The following is a 20,479-nucleotide window of genomic DNA, read 5'->3' as shown; positions in this document are numbered from 1 at the left end:
GGCTAGGCTGTGAGGACCAGCAACTTTGTTTCCACAGAGAGGGCTCACACGATTTGGAGCAGTGGATGAAGCACCCATGCCCAGTGATGCTGTTGGTTAAAATGGAGATCTTTGTGGAGAGCGACCAACATAATTGTAATGAGAGTCCCTAGAGAGAAGAGATAGAAAGGGGCAGAAAAGATAAATGAAGAAATAGTGTCTGAAAACATCCCATGTTTGATGAAAACATTAATTTACGTATCCAAGAAGTTCAGAGAATGCCAGATAGGGTAAACATACAGAGATCTACAATATACACATCATAGTGAACTGTTGAAAGACAAAGAGAAAATCATGAATTCAAAAGGAGAAAAACAGCTCATCATTTACAGGGGAGCACTGATATGGTTAACAGCTGATTTTTCATCTGAAATAATGAAATCTAGAAGCCAATCGTATAATATATTCAAAGTGATGAATGAAAAGATTATCAACCAAAAACAAAGGCAAAATAAAGACATTGCCAAATAAACAAATATTGAAAGAATTTGTTGCTAGCAAACCTGTCTTGCAAGAAATACTAAAGGAAGTTCTTTCAGCTTGAAAGATTATGACACCAATTGCTAACTTGAATCCTACAAGAAGAAATGAAGAACATTAGAAATGGTTGAATGTAACAATATAAAAGATTTTAGAAATATATTTTTTCTCATTTTATTCTTAAATTATTTGAAAGACATGATTGTACACAGCATTAATTATATTATTGGATTTATAACATATATAGATTTAGTTTATATGATAGTAGTAGCATGAAGGGGAAATGATAGAATGGAACTATAGTGCAGTGAAGTTTCTACATTTTACCAGAATTGTTAATATCAATGTGAAATAGATAGTGATTAGTTAAGATGCATATTATAATCCCTAAAGCAACCACTAAGAAAATTGTGTGTATACATATACATACACACAAATATATATGTGTCTATATGTATATAAACATATATATATATATATATACACATCTTCAGGTACACATATATACACATATACATAAACAAAGGAATTAAATGAGATATCACAAATATTTAACATAAAAGAAGACATTTAAAGGGGGAACAGAGAAACAAAAAAGACAGAAGATATATAGAAAACAAATAGCAAAATGGCAAACATAAATGTTAATTTCAACAATAACATTATATGTGAGTAGTCTAAACATTCCCAATGAAAGGACAGAGATTATGAGACTGGATTAAAAAAATCTAGACTCAGTGATATGCTCTCTAAAGCAGATATACCTTAGATTCAGACACACATAAGTTGAACTAAAAGGATGGAAAAGGGGGTTGGCCCTGTGGCATAGTGCTTAAGTCCAGCACACTCCACGTCAGTGGCCTGGGTCAATGAGTTTGGATCCTGGGCATGGACCTACATCACTTGTCAAACTGTGTTGTGGCAGTGACCCACATACAAAATAGAGGAAGATTGGCAACAGATGTTAGCTCAGAGAAAATCTTCTTCACCAAAAAAAAGAGAAAAAAAGGATGGAAAAAATAAACTATGCAAATAGAAAAACAGAGCTGAGTGGCTATCTTATATCAGACAAAACAGACTTCAAGACAAGAAATATTACTAAGATTTAGCGTGACATGTTATAATGATTAAAGTGTCAATTAATCAGGAATATAGAGTTTATAAATTATTATAAATAATATTTATATAAATTATAATGCATACACACCTAACAACAGAATCTCATAATGCATGAAGCAAAATCCAACAGAACTGAAAGGAGAAATAGATAATTTGACAGTAACACTTAGAAATTTCAATATTCTACTCTCAGTAGTTGGTAGAACAACTATGCAGAAAATCTTTGTTAAACATAAACTTATCACACACCCCAGTAAATCATACTTAGGAACCTACCCAGGAGAATTGAAAACTTGCATTCACACAAAGACGTGTATGTGAATGTTTATAGCAGCATTATTCATAATAGCCAAAAACTCACAACAGTCCAAATGTCCACAACTGGTGACTCAGTAAACAAAATGTGGTGTATCTATACAAGGAAATACTATTTAGTAGTGAAAAGGAATGAGTTACAAATAATGTGATATGCCAAATCATTGAATTTTGGGTACACTTTCAATGAGTGAATTATATGGAATTTGAATTATACAGTCATGTGCCACATAATGACGTTTCAGTCAATGACAGACTACATATATGATGGTGGTCCCATAAGATTAGTACCACATGGCCTAGATGTGTAGTGGGGTATACTGTCTAGGTGTGTGTAAGTACACTCTGTGATGTTCATACAGTGACAAAATCACCTTATGACACATCTCTCAGAACGTATCCCTATTGTTAAGTGAAGCCTGACTGTATCTCAATAAAGCTGTTTTAAAAAAGGAATGAACTACTGATACATGCTATAACGTGGATGAACCTAAAAAACATGCTAAGTGAAAGAAGGTGGACACAAATAACTACATATTGTACATATTGTTCATATAAGTGTATATGAAACGTTCTTGTTTCCTACAGATGTTAAAATTTGAGAAAGTTTGTATCTTAAAATCTATGAAATACAGTAATTATGGTAAAGGTGGTAGAATTGCGAGTGATATTTGGTATTTACAATTTTTTCTTCAGTATTGTTAGACTCTCTTTTTAGCAGTTTTATTGAGCATAACCAACATATAATAAACTGCATACAGTGTACAATTTAAAACTTTTGACATAGGTTATATCTGTGAAACTGTCACCATAATCAAGATAATGAAAACATCCATTGGCCCCCAAGTTTTCTCGTGTCCCCTGTTATCCTTCTATCCCACCTCTGTCCACTCCTCACCTTTGTTTTTTTTCTTTTTGGTCTGGCTGATTTCACTCAGCATAAATTATATTTAGATTCATCTATGTTGTTTAATTAAAAATTGTTATAAGAATCTTTTCCAGTCATTTATCTATAGTTTGAATTTTCCCATACAAAGTTTTTACTTTGAACTTTAAACCTGTGTTAGTCTCCCAGTTATAATTGATGGGCCAAGTAGTAATTAGACAGGTAATATTTCTTGTACAGAAATAAATTCTACCACTTAAAGTTAATTTGGAACTATGTGTCAGAAATTAAAAGCTTTCTGGTAACAAGTTCTGAGACACCAAAATCAAGCCAGGTTGAAAGGTCTCCTCTTAATAATTTAAGTAATAGTGCAGGCAGCTAATTTTCTGTGATGGTTTCATCTGTTATTTTTTTGTTTCTTTTCAGACCAAGTGTTTATTTAGCTTGTTCCGGGATACTGGCCATCATTTGATTCAGAATAATAAAGTAGGAGGTGTTAATTCCCCATTGTCCAAACCAGTTATTTCTAAGAACCTGAAAGAAGATAAAACAGTCAAAGAAAAGGACATAGAAGGAAAGCCTAAGCCTGGGGATGTGGTAGGTTTTTGAGAAGGTGATGATTTTGCTGGTTTTGCTACATTCCAGAAGCTTGCACTGATTTCTCCTTTGGTGAATTGCCTCAAGTTCATTTGCATTTTGATGCAACATAATGATCATTGTTCCTGCCCTTGTGAAGACCATGTAAGAATTCAGTTTTTGAGGTGTGCTCATTTTCTTTCAGCAAGCACCTAGTATAAAATCTCAGAGCTCAGATACTCCTTTGGAAGTTGAACCCTCTCTATGCCACAATCCAGAAGGACAGGTAACTATGCAAAAAGAATTGAAAATTAAGTTTAAATTCATCAGTCCTTTACTGAGCAAGATAGTATGGTATAGTTGAAAATTCTTAGGAAAATGCTCATTATCTGAGTTACCATTCCACACTTGCCATGACTAGTTTATGACCTTGGGTAAATTTCTTTGTCTCGTTGAGACTCTCTAAAATGAGTGGGTACCAGATTAACTTTAAGGTTCTTTCCAGGATTAAAGATTTATGTCTTTTATTAATTCTACCATATTAAACACTAGGAGGGATGCAAAGATGCATTATCTGCAGCATTTATTCATCTGCCCTCTGGACACTCAATAGTCTGGGTGTAAAACAGACTGGCACACAGCTAACTGTGATACAGAATGTTGATGAGTGCTATAGGAGAGGTACAAATAAAAGTGCTGTGGGGCTCAAAGGAGACAGATTAATAGCTACTAGGATGGGGCAGTCTCAGGAGGCTTCACGAAAGAGGGCATCTGAGCTGAGTAGTGAAAGATGAAGAGAACTCTGCCAGATGAAGATGGAAAGAGGCCAGGGAACAGCTTGAGTCAAGGCACAAAGAAGGTAGCAGAACTCGGGGTGCATCAATTAGTTCAGTGCATGGTACAGAGAAATGAAAAGAAAAGAAGAGGTTCTAAAGAAAAGAAAGGAGAGGTTCTAAAAGGAGTTGAGAAAGAAGAGAGAGGCTGAGTCCGGTTGTAGAAAGACTTTGCAAGCCTTGTTAAAAAGCTTGGGCGTCATTCTATAGGTGATGAGGGACTCATAATAAAATGACTCATAATAAAAGTTTTTAAGTCGAGGAGAAACCATGCCTCGTGTGTGCTTCAGGGTAGAACTCTTGCAAAGATGTGAAAAAGATTTCTGGGGTAGGGGCTTCAGATGTCAGTTTATAGGTTTTTCTTATAGTACAGATGAGTGTTGATGACAGTTTGATTTAGGGAAGGGCTTGTCATAAAGTCAGAAACCTGCAGAGGCAAAGCGTAGAATTGGGAAGTTTTGGGAGTGGTGAGGAAGAAAATTAAAGATAACTCAAGTTTCAAGCCTCACTTTCTGGAAGGATGGCAAAATCATTAAGAGAAAAGCCAAAAGAGAGGTTGATACAGAGGAAAAAAGTTCAATTTTGGACACATATTTAGGATGCTGGCGAAAATCTGGGTAGAAATGACCTTCAGTTTGCAATTGGTAGATGGTGGTAGGAAGCTGTGAGTGGGAACATCAGAAGGGTGTGAGAATATTTCTGCAGGACTCATGAAAGGTTCGGTGGGAGAAAGAATGGCATTCACTTAAAACAGTCCAAGAAAAGTATTAAACAAGTTAAACAGCGCTTCAGCTGTGGTACAAGTTTCGAAGAATAAAATCCCTTTTCTGAAAAAGATAACCACTGTTGCTATTTTTCTTTCCAGTTGTTTTACTATGTAAAAAATGTTTTAATAGTTGAGATCACACTATATATGTAGTTGTATATGCAGTTTTCTCACTTATTAATATTGTGAGCATTATCTTATGTTGCTAAAATTTTTTAATAAATATGTTCTTCTGGAAAGAATAAATTAGAGAAAAATGTCTTTACAGCAATATGTAGAAGCAGGAACGTACATTGTATTGGAGATTCAGTTGGACAAAGCTTTGGTTCCAAAGCGAATGCCTGAGGAGCTAGCCAGAAGGTATGTAGCAATGGTTCTCATACTTGTTTTGCAAAAACAATTTAGATATTAATAGAAGGAAGTCATTTTGTCCCCATAAATGTAATTTCCCCCGGGCTAAGCAGCAGACAGTTTTCCATTTTTTTCCAGATGAAGTTTCTTTTGTTAATTGTTGTTTTCTTATTACAAAGGCAGTTTGTGCCCATTACAAAAAATTTGAGAAAATTGAGATCAGCAAGAAAGCACATAAAAACGCTCAGATTTATGGGGCCAGCCCTATGGCATAGTGGTTAAGTTTAGCATGCTCTGCGTTAGCAGCCCGGGTTCCTGGATTCGGATCCCAGGCACAGATCTAAACCACTGATTGTCCATGCTGTAGTGGACATGCTTTATATGTGGGGGACATGCTTCCTGCACATATAAGGTGGAGGAAGATTGGCACAGATGTTGGCTCAGGGCTAATCTTCCTCAGCAAAACAAAACAAAACAAAACAAAAACACTCAGATTTCTACTCACCCGGTGATAACCACTTTTACCACCTTAGTATTTATCCTTCTGTAATGTTGTAATGCCTCTATATTACACACACACACCACATTATGTCTAAATATATGTAATTTTTAAAAAACTATTTTTATATTGTACCATAGTGCTTTGATTGTGTTTCTGGGAAGTTGTCCACTTCATCTAGCTTATCCAATTTGTTGATGTACAATTGTTTATGGTATTCTCTTACTATCCTTTTTGTCTCTGTAAAATGGGGAGTAATGTTCCCACTTTCCTTTCTGATTTTAGTAATTTGAGTCTTCGTTCTTTTTTTCTTGGTCCATCTACCTAAAGATGTATCAATTTTGTTGATCTTTTCAAAGAACCAGCTTTTTGGTTTTGTTGATTTTCTCTTCTCTGTTTTATTTATATTTAATCTAATCTTTATTGTATCCTTACTTCTTCTAGTTTTTGGTTTAGTTTGTTCTCCTTTTCTAGTTCCTTACAATGTACAGTTAGGTTATTGATTTGAGAGCTTTCTCTTTTTTAATCTATGTGTTTAGAGCTATAAATTTCCCTCTGAGCCCTTCTTTCATTGCATCCCATAAGTTTTGGTATGTTGTGTTTTTGTTTTTATTCATCTCCAGGTATTTTCTAATCTCCCTTCTGATATCTTCTTTGATATTTAGGTTATTTAAAACTGTGTTGCTTAATTTCCACATATTCGTGAATCTTCCAGTTTTCCAATTTCCTTCAATTATTGATTTCTAGTTTAATTCCATTGTGATTAGAAAAGATACAGTCATGTACCACATAAGATGTTTTGGTCAATGACAGAGTGTATATACAATGGTGGTCCCATAAGATTATAATGGAGCTGGAAAATTTCTATTGCCTAGTGACATTGTAGCCATTGTAATATTGTAGCCCAATGCATTACTCACGTGTTTGTGGCGATCTGGTGTAAACAAACCTACTACTCTACCAGTCATATAAAAGTATAATATTTACAATTATGTACAGTACATAATACTTGATAATGATCAGCAACTGTGTTATTGGTTTATGTATTTACTATATTATACTTTTAATTGTAATTTTAGAGTACAGTTTTGCTACTTATAAAAAAATGTTTACTGTAAAACAGTATACCATGTTATGCTGGCAGCAGCCTCATACATCTCATGTTTACTGTGTCTCTTGATTGTGTCATTTTTCTCTTATGCTTGGTTTAATTTGATGTCGTTTTGTTCATCATGGCCCCCAAGAATACAAAATCCACTGCTAATGTTGCCAGTAAGGGGCTACATTGAGTGATTGACCCGGAAATGAAATGAAAAGTGATTAAGGACTACGAAGGTGGAAAATCAGTGATGATTATTGGTCATCAGTCAGGCATGTCCCATTCCACCACAGTTACAATCTTGAAGAACAAGAACAAAGTGATGGAAGCTGTTAAAGGATCGGCTTCATCAAAGGCAACAAGATTAATAAAACTTTGAGAAGGGCCTTGATCAGGCATGTAGAAACTTCCAATGACCTGGATTGAAGACCTGTCACAGAAGTGTATCCATTTCAGCACCACGATGATCACAGCCAAAGCAAAAAGTTTATTTGTGATGTTGAAAGAAAAGGCTGGCCCTGACTATGGTGTTGAATTTACTGCTAGCTCTGGGTGGCTTAAACAATGCAAGAATCGTTATTCATTACATAATGTGAAAGTGATTGGTGAGTCTGCAAGTACTGTTGTAAAGGCAGGTGAAGAATTTTTGGAAACTCTAGATAAGCTGATTGTGGAAGAAAATTACCTGCCAGAGCAAGTATTCAACATAGATGAAACCTCCTTGTTCTGGAAACTGATGCCTGAAAGGGCTTTTATCTGTAAGGAGGCCAAGTAAATGCTAGGTTTCAAGGCTTTTAAGGACAGGATAATAGTCTTCCTTTGGGGTAATGTTGCAGGCTACAAATTGAAATCCTTTGTGATCTGGCACAGTGAGAGCCCCAGGTCTGTCAAGCATATCAATAAGCACACACTACCAGTGTACTACAGGAACAATAAGAAGTCATGGATAACCCAGTTCCTCTTCCAAGATGCCCTCCTGAATTGCTGTGCCAGCGAAATGGAGAAGTATTGTTTGGAGAATAACATCCCGTTCGAGATTTTTCTTATTGTTGATAATGGTCCTGGACATCCTCCTTTTATTGGTGATCTTCATCCCTACATCAAAGCAGTGCTTCTTCCTTCAAACTCCACATCTTTAATCCAACCAATGGATCCAGAAGTTATAGCAGCTTTTAAGGCCCTACTACTTGAGGATTACCTTTTCCCAGGCTATTGCTGCAACTGAGAAAGACACTGAGAAGACACTGATGCAATTCTGGAAGGATTCTAACATCTGTGACTGCATCAAGAACCTTGCTTGGGTTTTGGGTGATGTCACCAAGGAGTGTATGAGCAGCATCTGGAAGAAGACACTCAAGAGGTTCATCCATGACTTCTAAGGATTTGCCAAGGATGAGGAGGTTGCGCAACTCAACAAGGCTGTGGTTGAGATGGCAGACAACTTTACACTGGGTGTGGATGAGGATGACATTGAGGAGCTCCTAGAAGTAGTTCATGAGGAATTGACTAATGAGGAGTTCTTAAACTAAAATAGAAGCACATAGCTGAAGAAGAGGCAAGAGAAAAGGAAACTTCAGGAGAAGAAAAAGAAGAACCCCTAAGAAAATTCACACTGAAGGGCTTAGCAGAAGCTTTTGCAGACTTCAACAAGCTCCTTAAAAAGTTTGAAAACATTGTCCCCAACACCAAAAGGTTTTCATTAATAGAGAAGAATGTTCATGGTGCATTATCTGCTTACAAGCAAATCTATGATTAAAAAAAAAAAGAAAGAAAGAAACCAAGCAAACCACCATGGACATATTTCTGAAAAGAGTGACACTCCTCAAGAAGAGCCTCAGGCAGGTCTTTCAGGAGATATTCCAGAAGAAGTCATTGTTATCATAGGAGATGACAGCTCCAAGCATATTATTGCTACTGAAGACCTTCTGGTGGGACAAGATGTGGAGGTGGAAGACGGTGATAGCTATGATCCTGACCCTGTGTAGGCCTAGGCTAATGTGTGTGTTAGTGTCTTAATTTTTAACAAAAATTTTAAAAAGTGAAAAAAAAATTAATAGAAAAAAGCTTACAGAATAAGGATATAAAGAAACAATATTTTTGTACAGCTGTTGGTGTTTTAAGTTAAATGTTATTACAAAAGTCAAAAACTTAAAAAAATTAAAAGTTTATAAAGTGGAAAAGTTACAGTAAGCTAGGTTTAATTTATTATGGAAGAAAGAAACTTTTAAAATAAATTTAGTGTAGCCTAAGTGTACAATGTTTATAAAGTCTGCAGTAGTGTACAGTAATGTCCTAGGCCTTCACATTCACTCATTACTAACTCACTGACTCACCCAGAGCAACTTCCAGTCCTGCAGGCTCCATTCCTGTGAAGTGTCCTATACAGATGTACCATTTTTTATCTTTGACCATGTTTTTACTTTACCTTTTGTGTTTATATATGTTTAGATACACACATACTTATAATTGTGTTACAGGTGCCTACAGTATTCAGTACAGTAACATGCTGTACAGGTTTGTAGCCTAGGAGCAATAGGCTATACCATATAGCCAGGGTGTGTTGTAGGCTATACCATCTAGGTTTGTGTAAGTACACTCTGATGTTCGCACAATGACAAAATTGCCTAACAATACATTTCTCAGATTGTATCCCCATTGTTAAGTGACACATGACTACTTTGTATGACTTCAGTTTTTAAAACTTTATTGACTTTTTTTGTGACCTAATATATGGTTGTCCTGCAGAATGTTTCATGTGCATTTGAGAAGAATGTGTATTCTGTGGTTGTTGGGTAGAGTGTTGTGTATATGTCTGTTAGGTCTAATTGGTTTATACTGTTGTGTGAGTCCTCTGTTTCTTTATTGATCTTCTCTCTGGTTGACCTATCCATTATTGAAAGTGGGGTATCGAAGTCTCTATTCTTGAAGAACTGTCTTGTTCTCCCTTCAATTGTCTCAACTTTTGCCTCATATATTTTGGGATTCTGTTGTTACGTACGTATTTATTTGTGATTGTTATGTTTTATTGCTGTCTGGAAACTTTTTTCTATAAATAATGTTCTTCTTTGTCTCTTATAATCCTTTTTGATTTAAAGTCTATTTTGTCTGACAGTAATATAGCCTCCTCAGCTCTATTTTGGTTACTAGTTACATGGAATATCTTTTTCTATCCTCCTAGTTTCAACCTCTTTGTGTCCATATGTCTAAAGGGAATATCTTGTTGACAGCAGTTAGATGAATGCTGTACTTTTTTTTTAATCTGATCTGCCAAGCTTTGCCTTTTAATAGGAAAGTTTAACCCATCTACATTTAATGTGATTACTAATGAAGGATTTACTTCTACCACATATCTATTTGTTATCTGCATGACCTATATGTTTTCTGTTCTTGAATTACTTCATTATTGCCTTTTTTATATTTGATTTTTTTTTACAATATACCACTTAGATTCCCTTCTTCTTTCCTTCTCTTTATATTTTTTTAGCTATTTTTTTAGTGGTTACCTTGGGGATTACAATTAACAGCTTAAACCTATAACAACCTGGTTTTAATACTATCAGCTAGATTTAATACTATATACCCTGCTCCTCTATGTCTCCATTCCTCCCTCTTTATATTATTATTGTCACAGGTTATATTTTTATACATTGTGTTCCTATTAACAAAGATTTATAATTTTTTTTGCATTTTCCTTCTAAAAAAAGAGATAAGGAGGAGTTACAAATCAAAAGTACAATAATACTGGCTTTCATATTTACTTTTGCCAGTGTTCTTTATTCTTCATTTACCTTCCAGTTGCTGACAAGTGTCCTTTCATTTCAGCTTGAAGGGCTCCCTTTAGCATTTCTTATGGGGTAGATCTCAGTAACAGACTGTCTTAGCTTTTGTATATCTGGGATTGTCTTAATTTCTCCTTCATTCTTGAAAGATAGTTTGCCAGATACAGAATTCGTGGTTGGCATTTTTTTTCTTTCAGAACTTTAAAGATGTTACCCCAGTGCCTTCTGACCTCCATGGTTTCTGATAGGAAATTATCTGTTAATCTTATTGACATTATTGAAATTATCTGTTAATCTTATGTGACAAGTCACTCCTCTCACTGCTTTTGAGATTTTCTTTTGCCTTTGGCTTCTGACAATTTGATTCTAATGTGTTGTATGTAGATCTCTCTGAGGTTATCTTGCTTGGAGTTTGTCAAGCTTCTCGTATGTGTACTCCTCATCAAATTTGAGGAGGTTTTGGCCATTATTTATTCAAAATTCTTTCTGTCCCTTTCCCTGTCTCTTCTGTTGGAATTCCCATAAGGTGTATGTTGGTTATGCGTATGTGTATGTTGATGGCATCCTGCAGATTTTAGCCTCTGTTCACTTTTTTTCATTTTTTTTTCCTTTCTGTTCCTTAGACTGGATAATTTCAGTTGTCCTATCTTCGGGTTTTCTGGTTGTTCCTTCTGTTGATCAATCTTGAACCCTCTAGTGACTTTTTCATTTCAGTTATTGTACTTTTCAACTCCAGACTTTCTATTTATAATTTTTATAATTCTTGTTTCTTTACTGATATTCTCATTTTGTTAATACATCATTTTCCTGGTTTCTCTTAGTACTTTGTGGTTTCCTTTAGCTCTTTGAGCATGTTTAAATTGGTTTATTTAACATCTTTTTGTTGCACGTCCAATGTCTGGGCTTCTTCAGGGACGGTTTCTGTCAGTTTCTTTTTTATTTTGAAAGAGCCATACTTTTATGTTTTTTTGTACATGTTATTTTTTTTGTTTAAAACTGACCATTTGGGTACTATAATGTGGGAACTTTGGAAATCAGATTTTCCTGATCCCCGGGGTTGGCTGTTCTTGATTGTTGAAGTTGTAGCTTGTGCTCAGCCAGTGTTTTGACTGAGACTTTGTTGAATGCTAGTATCTTAACGTAAACAAACTAGTAAACAAAATCTCTTTTTCTGTCTTTGCAGATGGCTCTGTGCCATGCCATTCTTTTAACACTTAACCAGGCTGTTTATAATTCTGCCTTAGCTTTTACTTTCTGCTTGCACTGAGACTATAGATCAGCTTAGGGTCTTCTCAGGTCTTTTCTGAGCATATATCCTGTCTTGGGCATGTATGTGGCTTTCTAAATTTCCCAGTGTATGCAAGTACTTTTGAATACCCTAATCTTCCAAAAAAACTCTCTGGCTTTTCCCCCTAGGCCTTAAGTGGTTGTTGTGTGTTTTAACCATAATCTTTTGTCCCACAGAGCTATGGGTTTTTGATAACCTTAAAATGTTTTTGAGTAGTGCCCACCCACTGCTTTTCTACACTGAATGGGTTTTAAGTTAGGAGAAATAGAATCAAATGCCTTATGTCAGTCCTTCAGGTAGTCCAAGATAGGTTAGAACAAACATGGTAACTTGCAAATAAGGTCTCCTTTGCTCTTCCAGAATCAGGGACTGGTGTGCCACACTCGAGATGTGGGCTGCCATCTTCAAGACTGCCACTGAGTTGGGGATGGGGGCAGTGGGGCAAGGGCAAGTAAAAATACTGCTAAGCTTTCCTGCTATTTTTTAATTGTGTTTTTCTTGATTTGGTATTCACTTGGTTGCCGTAAACCTTTACCTGTCTTCCAGAGTTCTGACAAAGTTGGTTCTGACAGTTTCTGGTTGGTTTTTCAATGTTTCTGTGGAGGGATAGGAGTATGGAGTTCTCTACTCTGCCATTTTGCTGATGTCTAGACCTCACCTCTTGATGTGACTTGCACCATGCTCAATGAAGGATGAAAGGAAATAAAAGCTTCCATGTTGAAGACTATTTATTACAGATATTTTTAAGGCTTTTGATAAATATCCCCAAATTGCCTTCCAAAAGGTTTGCAGTTCCACAAGCAATATATGAGACTGCTGTTTCTTCATACATTCACCAACACAATAGTTTTTTATTTTTGCTATTTTGACAGGAAAAGAAAGTTTCTAATTTTAACTTTAATCCACATTACAAATGTTTTAGTGAGATTAAACATTTTTTTTCACATATTCATTAGTCATTTGGAAGTCTCCTTTTGAGAATTACCTGCTTGTAGTGGCACATTCATCTTTTATACCAGAGAGTTCTTAAACTTTTTAAAACTTTTCAGTTAGTCCCTTTCCAGAAATAACTTGAGACTATTTACCATAAATGATATATATAAAATAAGGTTGATAATCTAGAAATAGAAAGTTAAGAACTTAAGCCATGGAAACAAAAAGGAAGAAAGTGTTAAATAGAGCTGGCAGGAATAATCATCAAATCTGAGTTGTCTAACAAAAAGGGAATCCCTGTAAGTTATGCAATTCTAATCATAGAGGAGGATGCACACTAGACCCAAAAGAGAACAGATTTTTTTTCTTGGCATTAAATTCTAAAACAAATTTCTCTTTTGAGCTCTCACATAGGGAATACTGAGTGACAGAATAATAGCATTGTTAATGAAAGTTTTATAGCAAATGCAGAAGCAATTTTTTATTGAAGTATAATTTACATATAACATATTAGTTTCAGGTGTACAACATAATGATTTGATATTCATATGCATTGTAAAATTATCACCATAATAAGTCTAATTAACATAGTTACCATACATTGTTACAAAAATTTTGTTTTTCGTGTGATAAGAACTTTTAAGATCTATACCTTAGCAACTTTCAAGTATATAGTACAGTATTATTATCTATAGTCACCATGCTGTATATTGTATCCTCATGACTTATTTATTTTATAACTGAAAGTTTGTACCATTTGACACTCTTCACCCATTTTACCCACTCCACACCCATAGGTCTAGCAACCACTGATCTGTTCTCCATCACTGAGCTCTTTTTTTAATCATTGTTTTTATCTCTGACTTTTTATCAATTTAGCTTGACTATATATAGTACTTTTTAAATTATGCTATATCAACTTTTAAATATTCTTAGACTTTTTTAGTGAGAAATAGTTATTAGCTGTAAGTTTTTTCTTTGGCTGTAAGGAGGTAGAAGGCAGATTTCTCCTCCAATATATAGTGTAAATATGAAGATATAAATATATATAGTGACAATATATAGTGCAAAGGCCGATTAGAATGACTAGTTAGTGATAGAAAATAGGACCCAATATTCATAAGAGATTATTTGCCTTTGGTCTCTGGCTGAGGCATGTGTGTACCAAACTGCTGAATCTATGTCAATGTATAATAATACATATAAATTTAATTCATTCTTAAACATGAAACGAAGTGCAATTACTTTCATAATAAAAGAAATGCAAATTAAAACTACTCTGAAATACCTTGTTTTTTTTTAATTGCAGAAGATCAAAAAGGCTTGATAACTCATTATGTTGTTGATAAGAATATTTAGAAACAGGTCCTCTCATACGAGCTAGTGAGAGCATAAATTGGTGGTACAACTCCTGTGGAGGGCAATTTGGTAGTAGCTATTAAAATACAAATGCATGCATCTTTGAACCTAGTAATTCACTTCCAATAACTTGTCTCTGGGTAATAGTCTCAGCAAGGCTGTTAATGACCACCACATTGTTAAATCCAATGGTCTGCTCTCAGGGTCATCGTGACCTGTCATCAGCATTTAACTACTCAATCCTTCTTGAAGCACTTTCTTTACCTGGCTTTCAGGACACTATACTCTCCTGGTTTTTTCCCTCTCTCTCTGGCCTTCTTTATCTTTCCGTCCTCTAAATAGTGGAGTCCCTCAGAGCTCAGTCCCTGGACTTCTTTTCAATCTACACTCACTCCCTCGGTTTCCATCCAGTCTCGTGGCTCTAAATACCATCTATATGCTGATCGCTCCCAAATTTATATATCAAGCCTGGACCTGTCTCCTGAACTCTGGATTTGTATATCTAATTTTCATAAACTTTCTGCTCAGGACCATAGTAATCTCTCACCTGGTGTCCCTGCATCTACTATTCCACCCTTCAGTTTATTATTTTTTTCTAAAATAACAGCTTTATTGAGATATAATTCACATAGCATTCAGTTCACCCGTTTAAAGTATACAATCCAATGGCTTTTAGTATACTCACAGAGTTGCACAGCCATCACCACAGTCAGCTTTGTAACATTTTTGTTACCCCTAATAGAAACATGTACGTTAGCAGTCACTTTACGCTTCCTCCCAACCCTTATGCCAATCCCCCAGCCCTAGGCAAGGGCTTATCTACTTTTTGTCTGTATAGATTGGCCAACTCTGGACATTTCATATAAATGGAATCATAAAAATATGTGGTCTTTGTGACTGGCTTCTTTCATTTAAGATAATGTTGTCAAGGTTCATCCATACTGTAGCATGTATCAGTACTTCATTTCTTTATTGTTGAATAATATTTCATCACATGGATATACCATATTTTGTTTTCCTGTTCTTCAGTTGATGAATATTTGGGCAGTTTATTCTTAATACAGCATTCTATAATGGTTGTATTGAAATGGAAGTCAACTCATGTAACTCCTCTGCTCAGAAACTACCAGTGACTCCCCATCATACTCTGAGTAAAAGTCAAAGTCCTTACAAGGACTTTGTCCTTATATATTCTGCATGTACTTTGCTCTCACTTTTTCAGTCCAGCCAAACTGGCCTCCCTGCTGTTCTGCACACATGCCAGGCACACTCTTGCAGCAAGGCCTTTATGCTTGCTGTTCCTTTTGCCTGTTATTTCCTTATCCCAGATATCTACATGACTTGCTTCCTTACTTCCCTCAGGTCTTTACTCAAATGTTATCATCTCAGGGAGGCTTTCCTTGGTGAAATATGCTCTCCCAGTCCACCACCTCCAGCCCCCAGCATAGTCTGTCTGCCTTCCTGTATTATTTTTCTCCATGGTATATATCACTAACATATTTATCTTTTTATTTTTTTAATTGAGTTAATGATAGGTTACAATCTTGTGAAATTTCAGTTGTACATTAATGTTTGTCATTCGTGTTGTAGGTGCACCATTTCACCCTTTGTGCCCACCCCCCACCCCACCTTTCCCCTGGTAGCCACTAATCTGTTCTCTTTGTCCACATTTTTAAATTCCTCATATGAGTGGAGTCATACAGAGATTATGCTTCTCTAACTGGCTTATTTCATTTAACATAATTCCCTCAAGGTCCATCCATTTTGTTGCAAATGGGATGATTTTGTTCTGTTTTGCAGCTGAGTAGTATTCCATTGTATATATATACCACAACTTCTTTATCCATTCATCTGTTGATGGGCACTTAGGTTGCTTCCATGTCTTGGCTATTGTAAATAATGCTGCAATGAACATTGGGGTGCATAGGACTTTTGGAATTGCTGACTTCAAGCTCTTTGGATAGATACACAGTAGTGGAATGGATGGATTGTATGGTAGTTCTATTTTTAATTTTTTGAGGAATCTCCATACTGTTTTCCATAGTGGCTGCACTAGTTTGCATTCCCACCAGCAGTGTATGAGGGTTCCATTCTCTCCACAACCTCTCCAACATTTGTTACTATTAGATTTAGATATTTTTGTCGTTCTAATGGGTATAAGGTGATATCTTAGTGTAGTTTTGATTTGCATTTCCCTGATGATCAGCGATGATGAGCATCTTTTCATGTGCCTATTGGCCATCAGTATATCTTCTTTGGAGAAATGTCTGTTCATGTCTCCAGCCCATTTTTTGATTGGGTTGTTTGATTTTTTTGTTGTTGAGTTGTGAGAGTTCTTTATATATTATGGATATTAAGCCTTTGTCAGATATATGACTTGCAAATATTTTTTCCCAGTTAGTGGGTTATTTTTGTGTTTCAACCCTGTTTTCATTTGCCTTGAAGAAGCTCTTTAGTCTGATGAAGTCCCATTTGTTTATTCTTTCTATTGTTTCCCTTCTCTGAGAAGACATGGTGTCCGAAAATGTCCTTTTAATACTGATGTCAAAGAGTGTACTGCCTACGTTTTCTTCTAGAGGCCTTATGGTTTCAGGTCTCACCTTTAGGTCTTTGATCCATTTTGAGTTTATTTTGGTGAATGGTGAAAAAGAACGGTCAATTTTCATTCTTTTACATATGGCTTTTCAGTTTTCCCAGCACCATTTGTTGAAAAGACTTTCTTTTCTCCATTGTTTGCACTCAGCTCCTTTGTTGAAGATAAGCTGTCCAGAGATGTGTGGTTTTATTTCTGGGCTTTCAATTCTGTTCCATTGATCTGTGCACCTGTTTTTGTACCAGTACCATGCTGTTTTGATTACTTTAGCTTTGTAGTAAGTTTTGAAGTCAGGGATTGTGATGCCTCCTGTTGTGTTCTTTTTTCTCAGGATTGCTTTAGCAATTCGGGGTCTTTTGTTGCCCCATATAAATTTTAGGATTCTTTGTTCTAATTCTGTAAAGAATGTCATTGGGATTCTGATTGGGAGGGCGTTGAATCTGTAGATTGCTTTAGGTAGAACGGACATTTTAATTATGTTTATTCTTCCAATCCATGTACATGGAATGTCTTTCCATCTCCTTATGTTATCATCCACTTCTCTCAGAAAGGCCTTGTAATTTTCATTGTATAGGTCCTTCACTTCCTTAGTTAAATTCATCCCGAGGTATTTTCTTCTTTTTGTTGCGATTGTGAATGGTATTGTGTTCTTGAGTTCTTTTTCTGTTAGTTCGTTGTTAGAATATAGAAATGCTACTGATTTATGCAAATTGATTTTATACTCTGCAACTATACTATAGTTGTTGATTACTTCTAAGAGTTTTCCAATGGATTCTTTGGGGTTTTCTACATATAAGATCGTGTCGTCTGCAAACAGTGAGAGTTTCACTTCTTCCCTCCCTATTTGGATCCCTTTTATTCCTTTATCTTACCTGATTGCTCTGGCCAGGACCTCCAGTGCTATGTTAAATAAGACTGGTGATAGTGGGCATCCTTGCCTCGTTCCTGTTTTCAGGGGGATGGCACTCAATTTTTGCCCATTGAGTATGATGTTGGCTGTGGGTTTGTCATATATGGCCTTTATTATGTTGAGGTAGTTCACTTCTATGCCCATTTTGTTCAGAGTTTTTATCATAAATGGCTGTTGGATCTTGTCAAATGCTTTCTCTGCATCTATGAGATGATCATGTGGTTTTTATTCCTCAGTTTGTTGATGTGGTGTATCACGTTGATTGATTTGCGGATGTTGAACCATCCCTGTGTCCCTGGTATGAATCCCACTTGATCATAATGTATGATCCTTTTGATGAATTGCTGAATTCTGGTGGCCAAAATTTTGTTTAGAATTTTTGCATCTATGTTCATCAGTGATATTGGCCTGTAGCTCTCCTTTTTTGTGGCTGTCCTTGTCTGGCTTTGGTATCAGCGTGATGTTGGCCTCACAGAATGTGTTAGGAAGTGTTCCATCCTCCCTAATTTTTTGGAATAGCTTGCAAAGGATAGGTATTAAATCCTCTCTGAAAGTTTGGTAGAATTCCCCAGGGAAGCCATCTGGTCCTGGGGTTTTATTCTTTGGGATGTTTTTGATTGCTGTTTCAGTCTCTTTCCTTGTGATTGGTCTGTTCAAATTGTCTGCTTCTTCTTGAGTGAGCTTTGGGAGATTGTAGGAGTCCAAGAATTTATCCATTTCCTCTAGGCTATCCATTCTGTTAGCATAGAGTTTTTCACAGTATTCTCTTATAATCCATTGTATTTCTGCAGAGTCTCTTGTTATTTCTCCTCTTTCATTTCTGATTTTGTTTATTTGAGCCTTCTCCCTTTTTTTCTTTGTAAGTCTGGCTAGGGGTTTGTCAATTTTATTTATCTTCTCAAAGAACCAGCTCTTTGTTTCATAGATTGTTTCTACCACCTTTTTCATTTCAATAGTATTTTTTTCTGCTCTGATTTTTATTATTTCTCTCCTTCTGCTGACTTTGGGCTTTATTTGTTCTTCTTTCTCTAGTTCAGTTAGGTGTAGTTTAAGATTGCTTATTTGGGATTTTTCTTGTTTGTTAAGGTGTGCCTGTATTGCGTTGAATTTTCCTCTTAATACAGCTTTTGCTGTATCCCATATGAGTTGGTATGGCATGTTATCATTTTCATTAGTTTCCAGGTAATTTTTGATTTCTTCTTTAATTTCTTCAACGATCCATTGCTTGTTCAGTAGTGTATTGTTTAGTCTCCACATCTTTGTGCCTTTCTCAGCTTTTTTCTTGTAATTAATTTCTAGCCTTATAGCATTATGATCAGAGAAGATGCTTGTTATTATTTCAATTTTTTAAAAATTTGTAGAGGCTTGCCTTGTTTCACAACACATGGTCTATCCTTGAGAATGTTCCATGTGCACTTGAGAAGGATGTGTATTCTGCTTTTTTAGGATGAAGTGATCTATATATGTCTATTAAGTCCAATTGTTTTAGTTTTTCATTTAGCTCCACTGTTTCTTTGTTGATTTTCTGTCTGGATGATCTGTCCATTGATGTGAGTGGGGTGTTGAGGTCCCCTACTATTATTGCGTTGTTTTTAACATCTTCCTTTAGGTATGTTAATAGTTGCTTTATGATCCTTGGAGCTCCTATGTTGGGTGCATAGATATTTATAAGCGTTATTTCTTCTTGATGAAGTGTCCCTTTGATCATTATATATTGTCCCTGTGTGTCTCTCTTTACCTGTCTTATTTTGAAATCCACTTTGTCTGATATAAGAATTGCAACACCTTCTTTTTTTCCCTTGCTATTAGCTTGAAGTATTGTCCTCCACCCCTTCACTCTGAGCCTGTCTTTGTCCTTGGGGCTGAGGTGTGTTTCCTGGAGGCAACTAATTGTTGCATCTTGTTCTTTAATCCATTTTGCCACTCTGTGTCTTTTTATTGGAGAGTTTAATCCATTTACATTGAGAGTGATTATTGATGCATGTGGACTTAAAGCTGTCAATCTATTGCTCATTATCTGGCTTTCCTGCTTTTCTCTTCCTGTGTGCTTTATCCTACCCATTCGATACTGCAATTTCTTATGCTGGGTTTCTTAGATTTTTGCTTATTTATGTTTTGTGGCTCTGTTCTGTTGTTTAGTTTAGTGTCTACCCTGAAGTTTGTATTTAGAATCTCGTGTATAATATAGTTTATTCTCTGGTGGTCTCTTACTTACTTGGTCTAGACTAATTTAGTCCCTTTGCTCTTCCCCTCCTAAATTATTATTTTCACTTCTTGTTCCAACTTGTGTTATGAGTTTGTAGTTAGAGTGATAAGATCCTCCTTGCTTTGGTAGATTCCTTACCTTTACCCTAATGCTATAGTTGAATATTTGCTATCCTATTCTGGTTCTATTTATCTGTCTCCCTACTCTGTGGTTTGTGACCCCGTTCTCCCTTTTTTCAGGTATGAGAGCTTTCTTGAGGATTTCTTGTAGTGGAGGACTTTTGGTTACAAATTCCCTTAACTTTTGTTTGTCTGGAAAAGATTTAATTTCTCCCTCATATCTGAAGGATATTCTTGCTGGATAGAGTATTCTTGGCTGAAGATTTTTATCTTTTAAAGCTTTGAATATGTCACTCCATTCTCTCCTAGCTTGTAAGGTTTCTGCAGAG

The 20,479-nt window shown here is 35.8% G+C and overlaps 1 protein-coding gene across 19 annotated transcripts in view; it reads left to right on the top strand.

Annotated features, from left to right (window-relative positions):
- The window catches only part of CFAP70 (cilia and flagella associated protein 70), a 134,876-nt gene that overhangs the window by 55,342 nt on the left and 59,055 nt on the right, over positions 1-20,479 (top strand). For 17 of the 19 annotated variants that reach the window (XR_011524276.1, XM_070566033.1, XM_070565998.1 and 14 more), the window contains 3 exons: positions 3,266-3,436; positions 3,621-3,701; positions 5,283-5,374. The exons of the other annotated variants lie outside the window; for them this stretch is intronic. Coding sequence is in view for 16 of the 17 variants with exons in the window: in XM_070566033.1 (XP_070422134.1) it covers positions 3,266-3,436; positions 3,621-3,701; positions 5,283-5,374 (344 nt within the window). In the remaining variant the exon portion in view is untranslated. The remainder of the gene's footprint in view (positions 1-3,265; positions 3,437-3,620; positions 3,702-5,282; positions 5,375-20,479) is intronic. 19 annotated transcript variants of the gene reach the window in all.

Source organism: Equus przewalskii, chromosome 1, assembly GCF_037783145.1.
Source record: "Equus przewalskii isolate Varuska chromosome 1, EquPr2, whole genome shotgun sequence".
Taxonomy (NCBI): domain Eukaryota; kingdom Metazoa; phylum Chordata; class Mammalia; order Perissodactyla; family Equidae; genus Equus; species Equus przewalskii.
The sequence above is the reverse complement of the archived record's forward strand: the minus strand, read 5'-3'. Positions and strand labels throughout refer to the sequence as shown.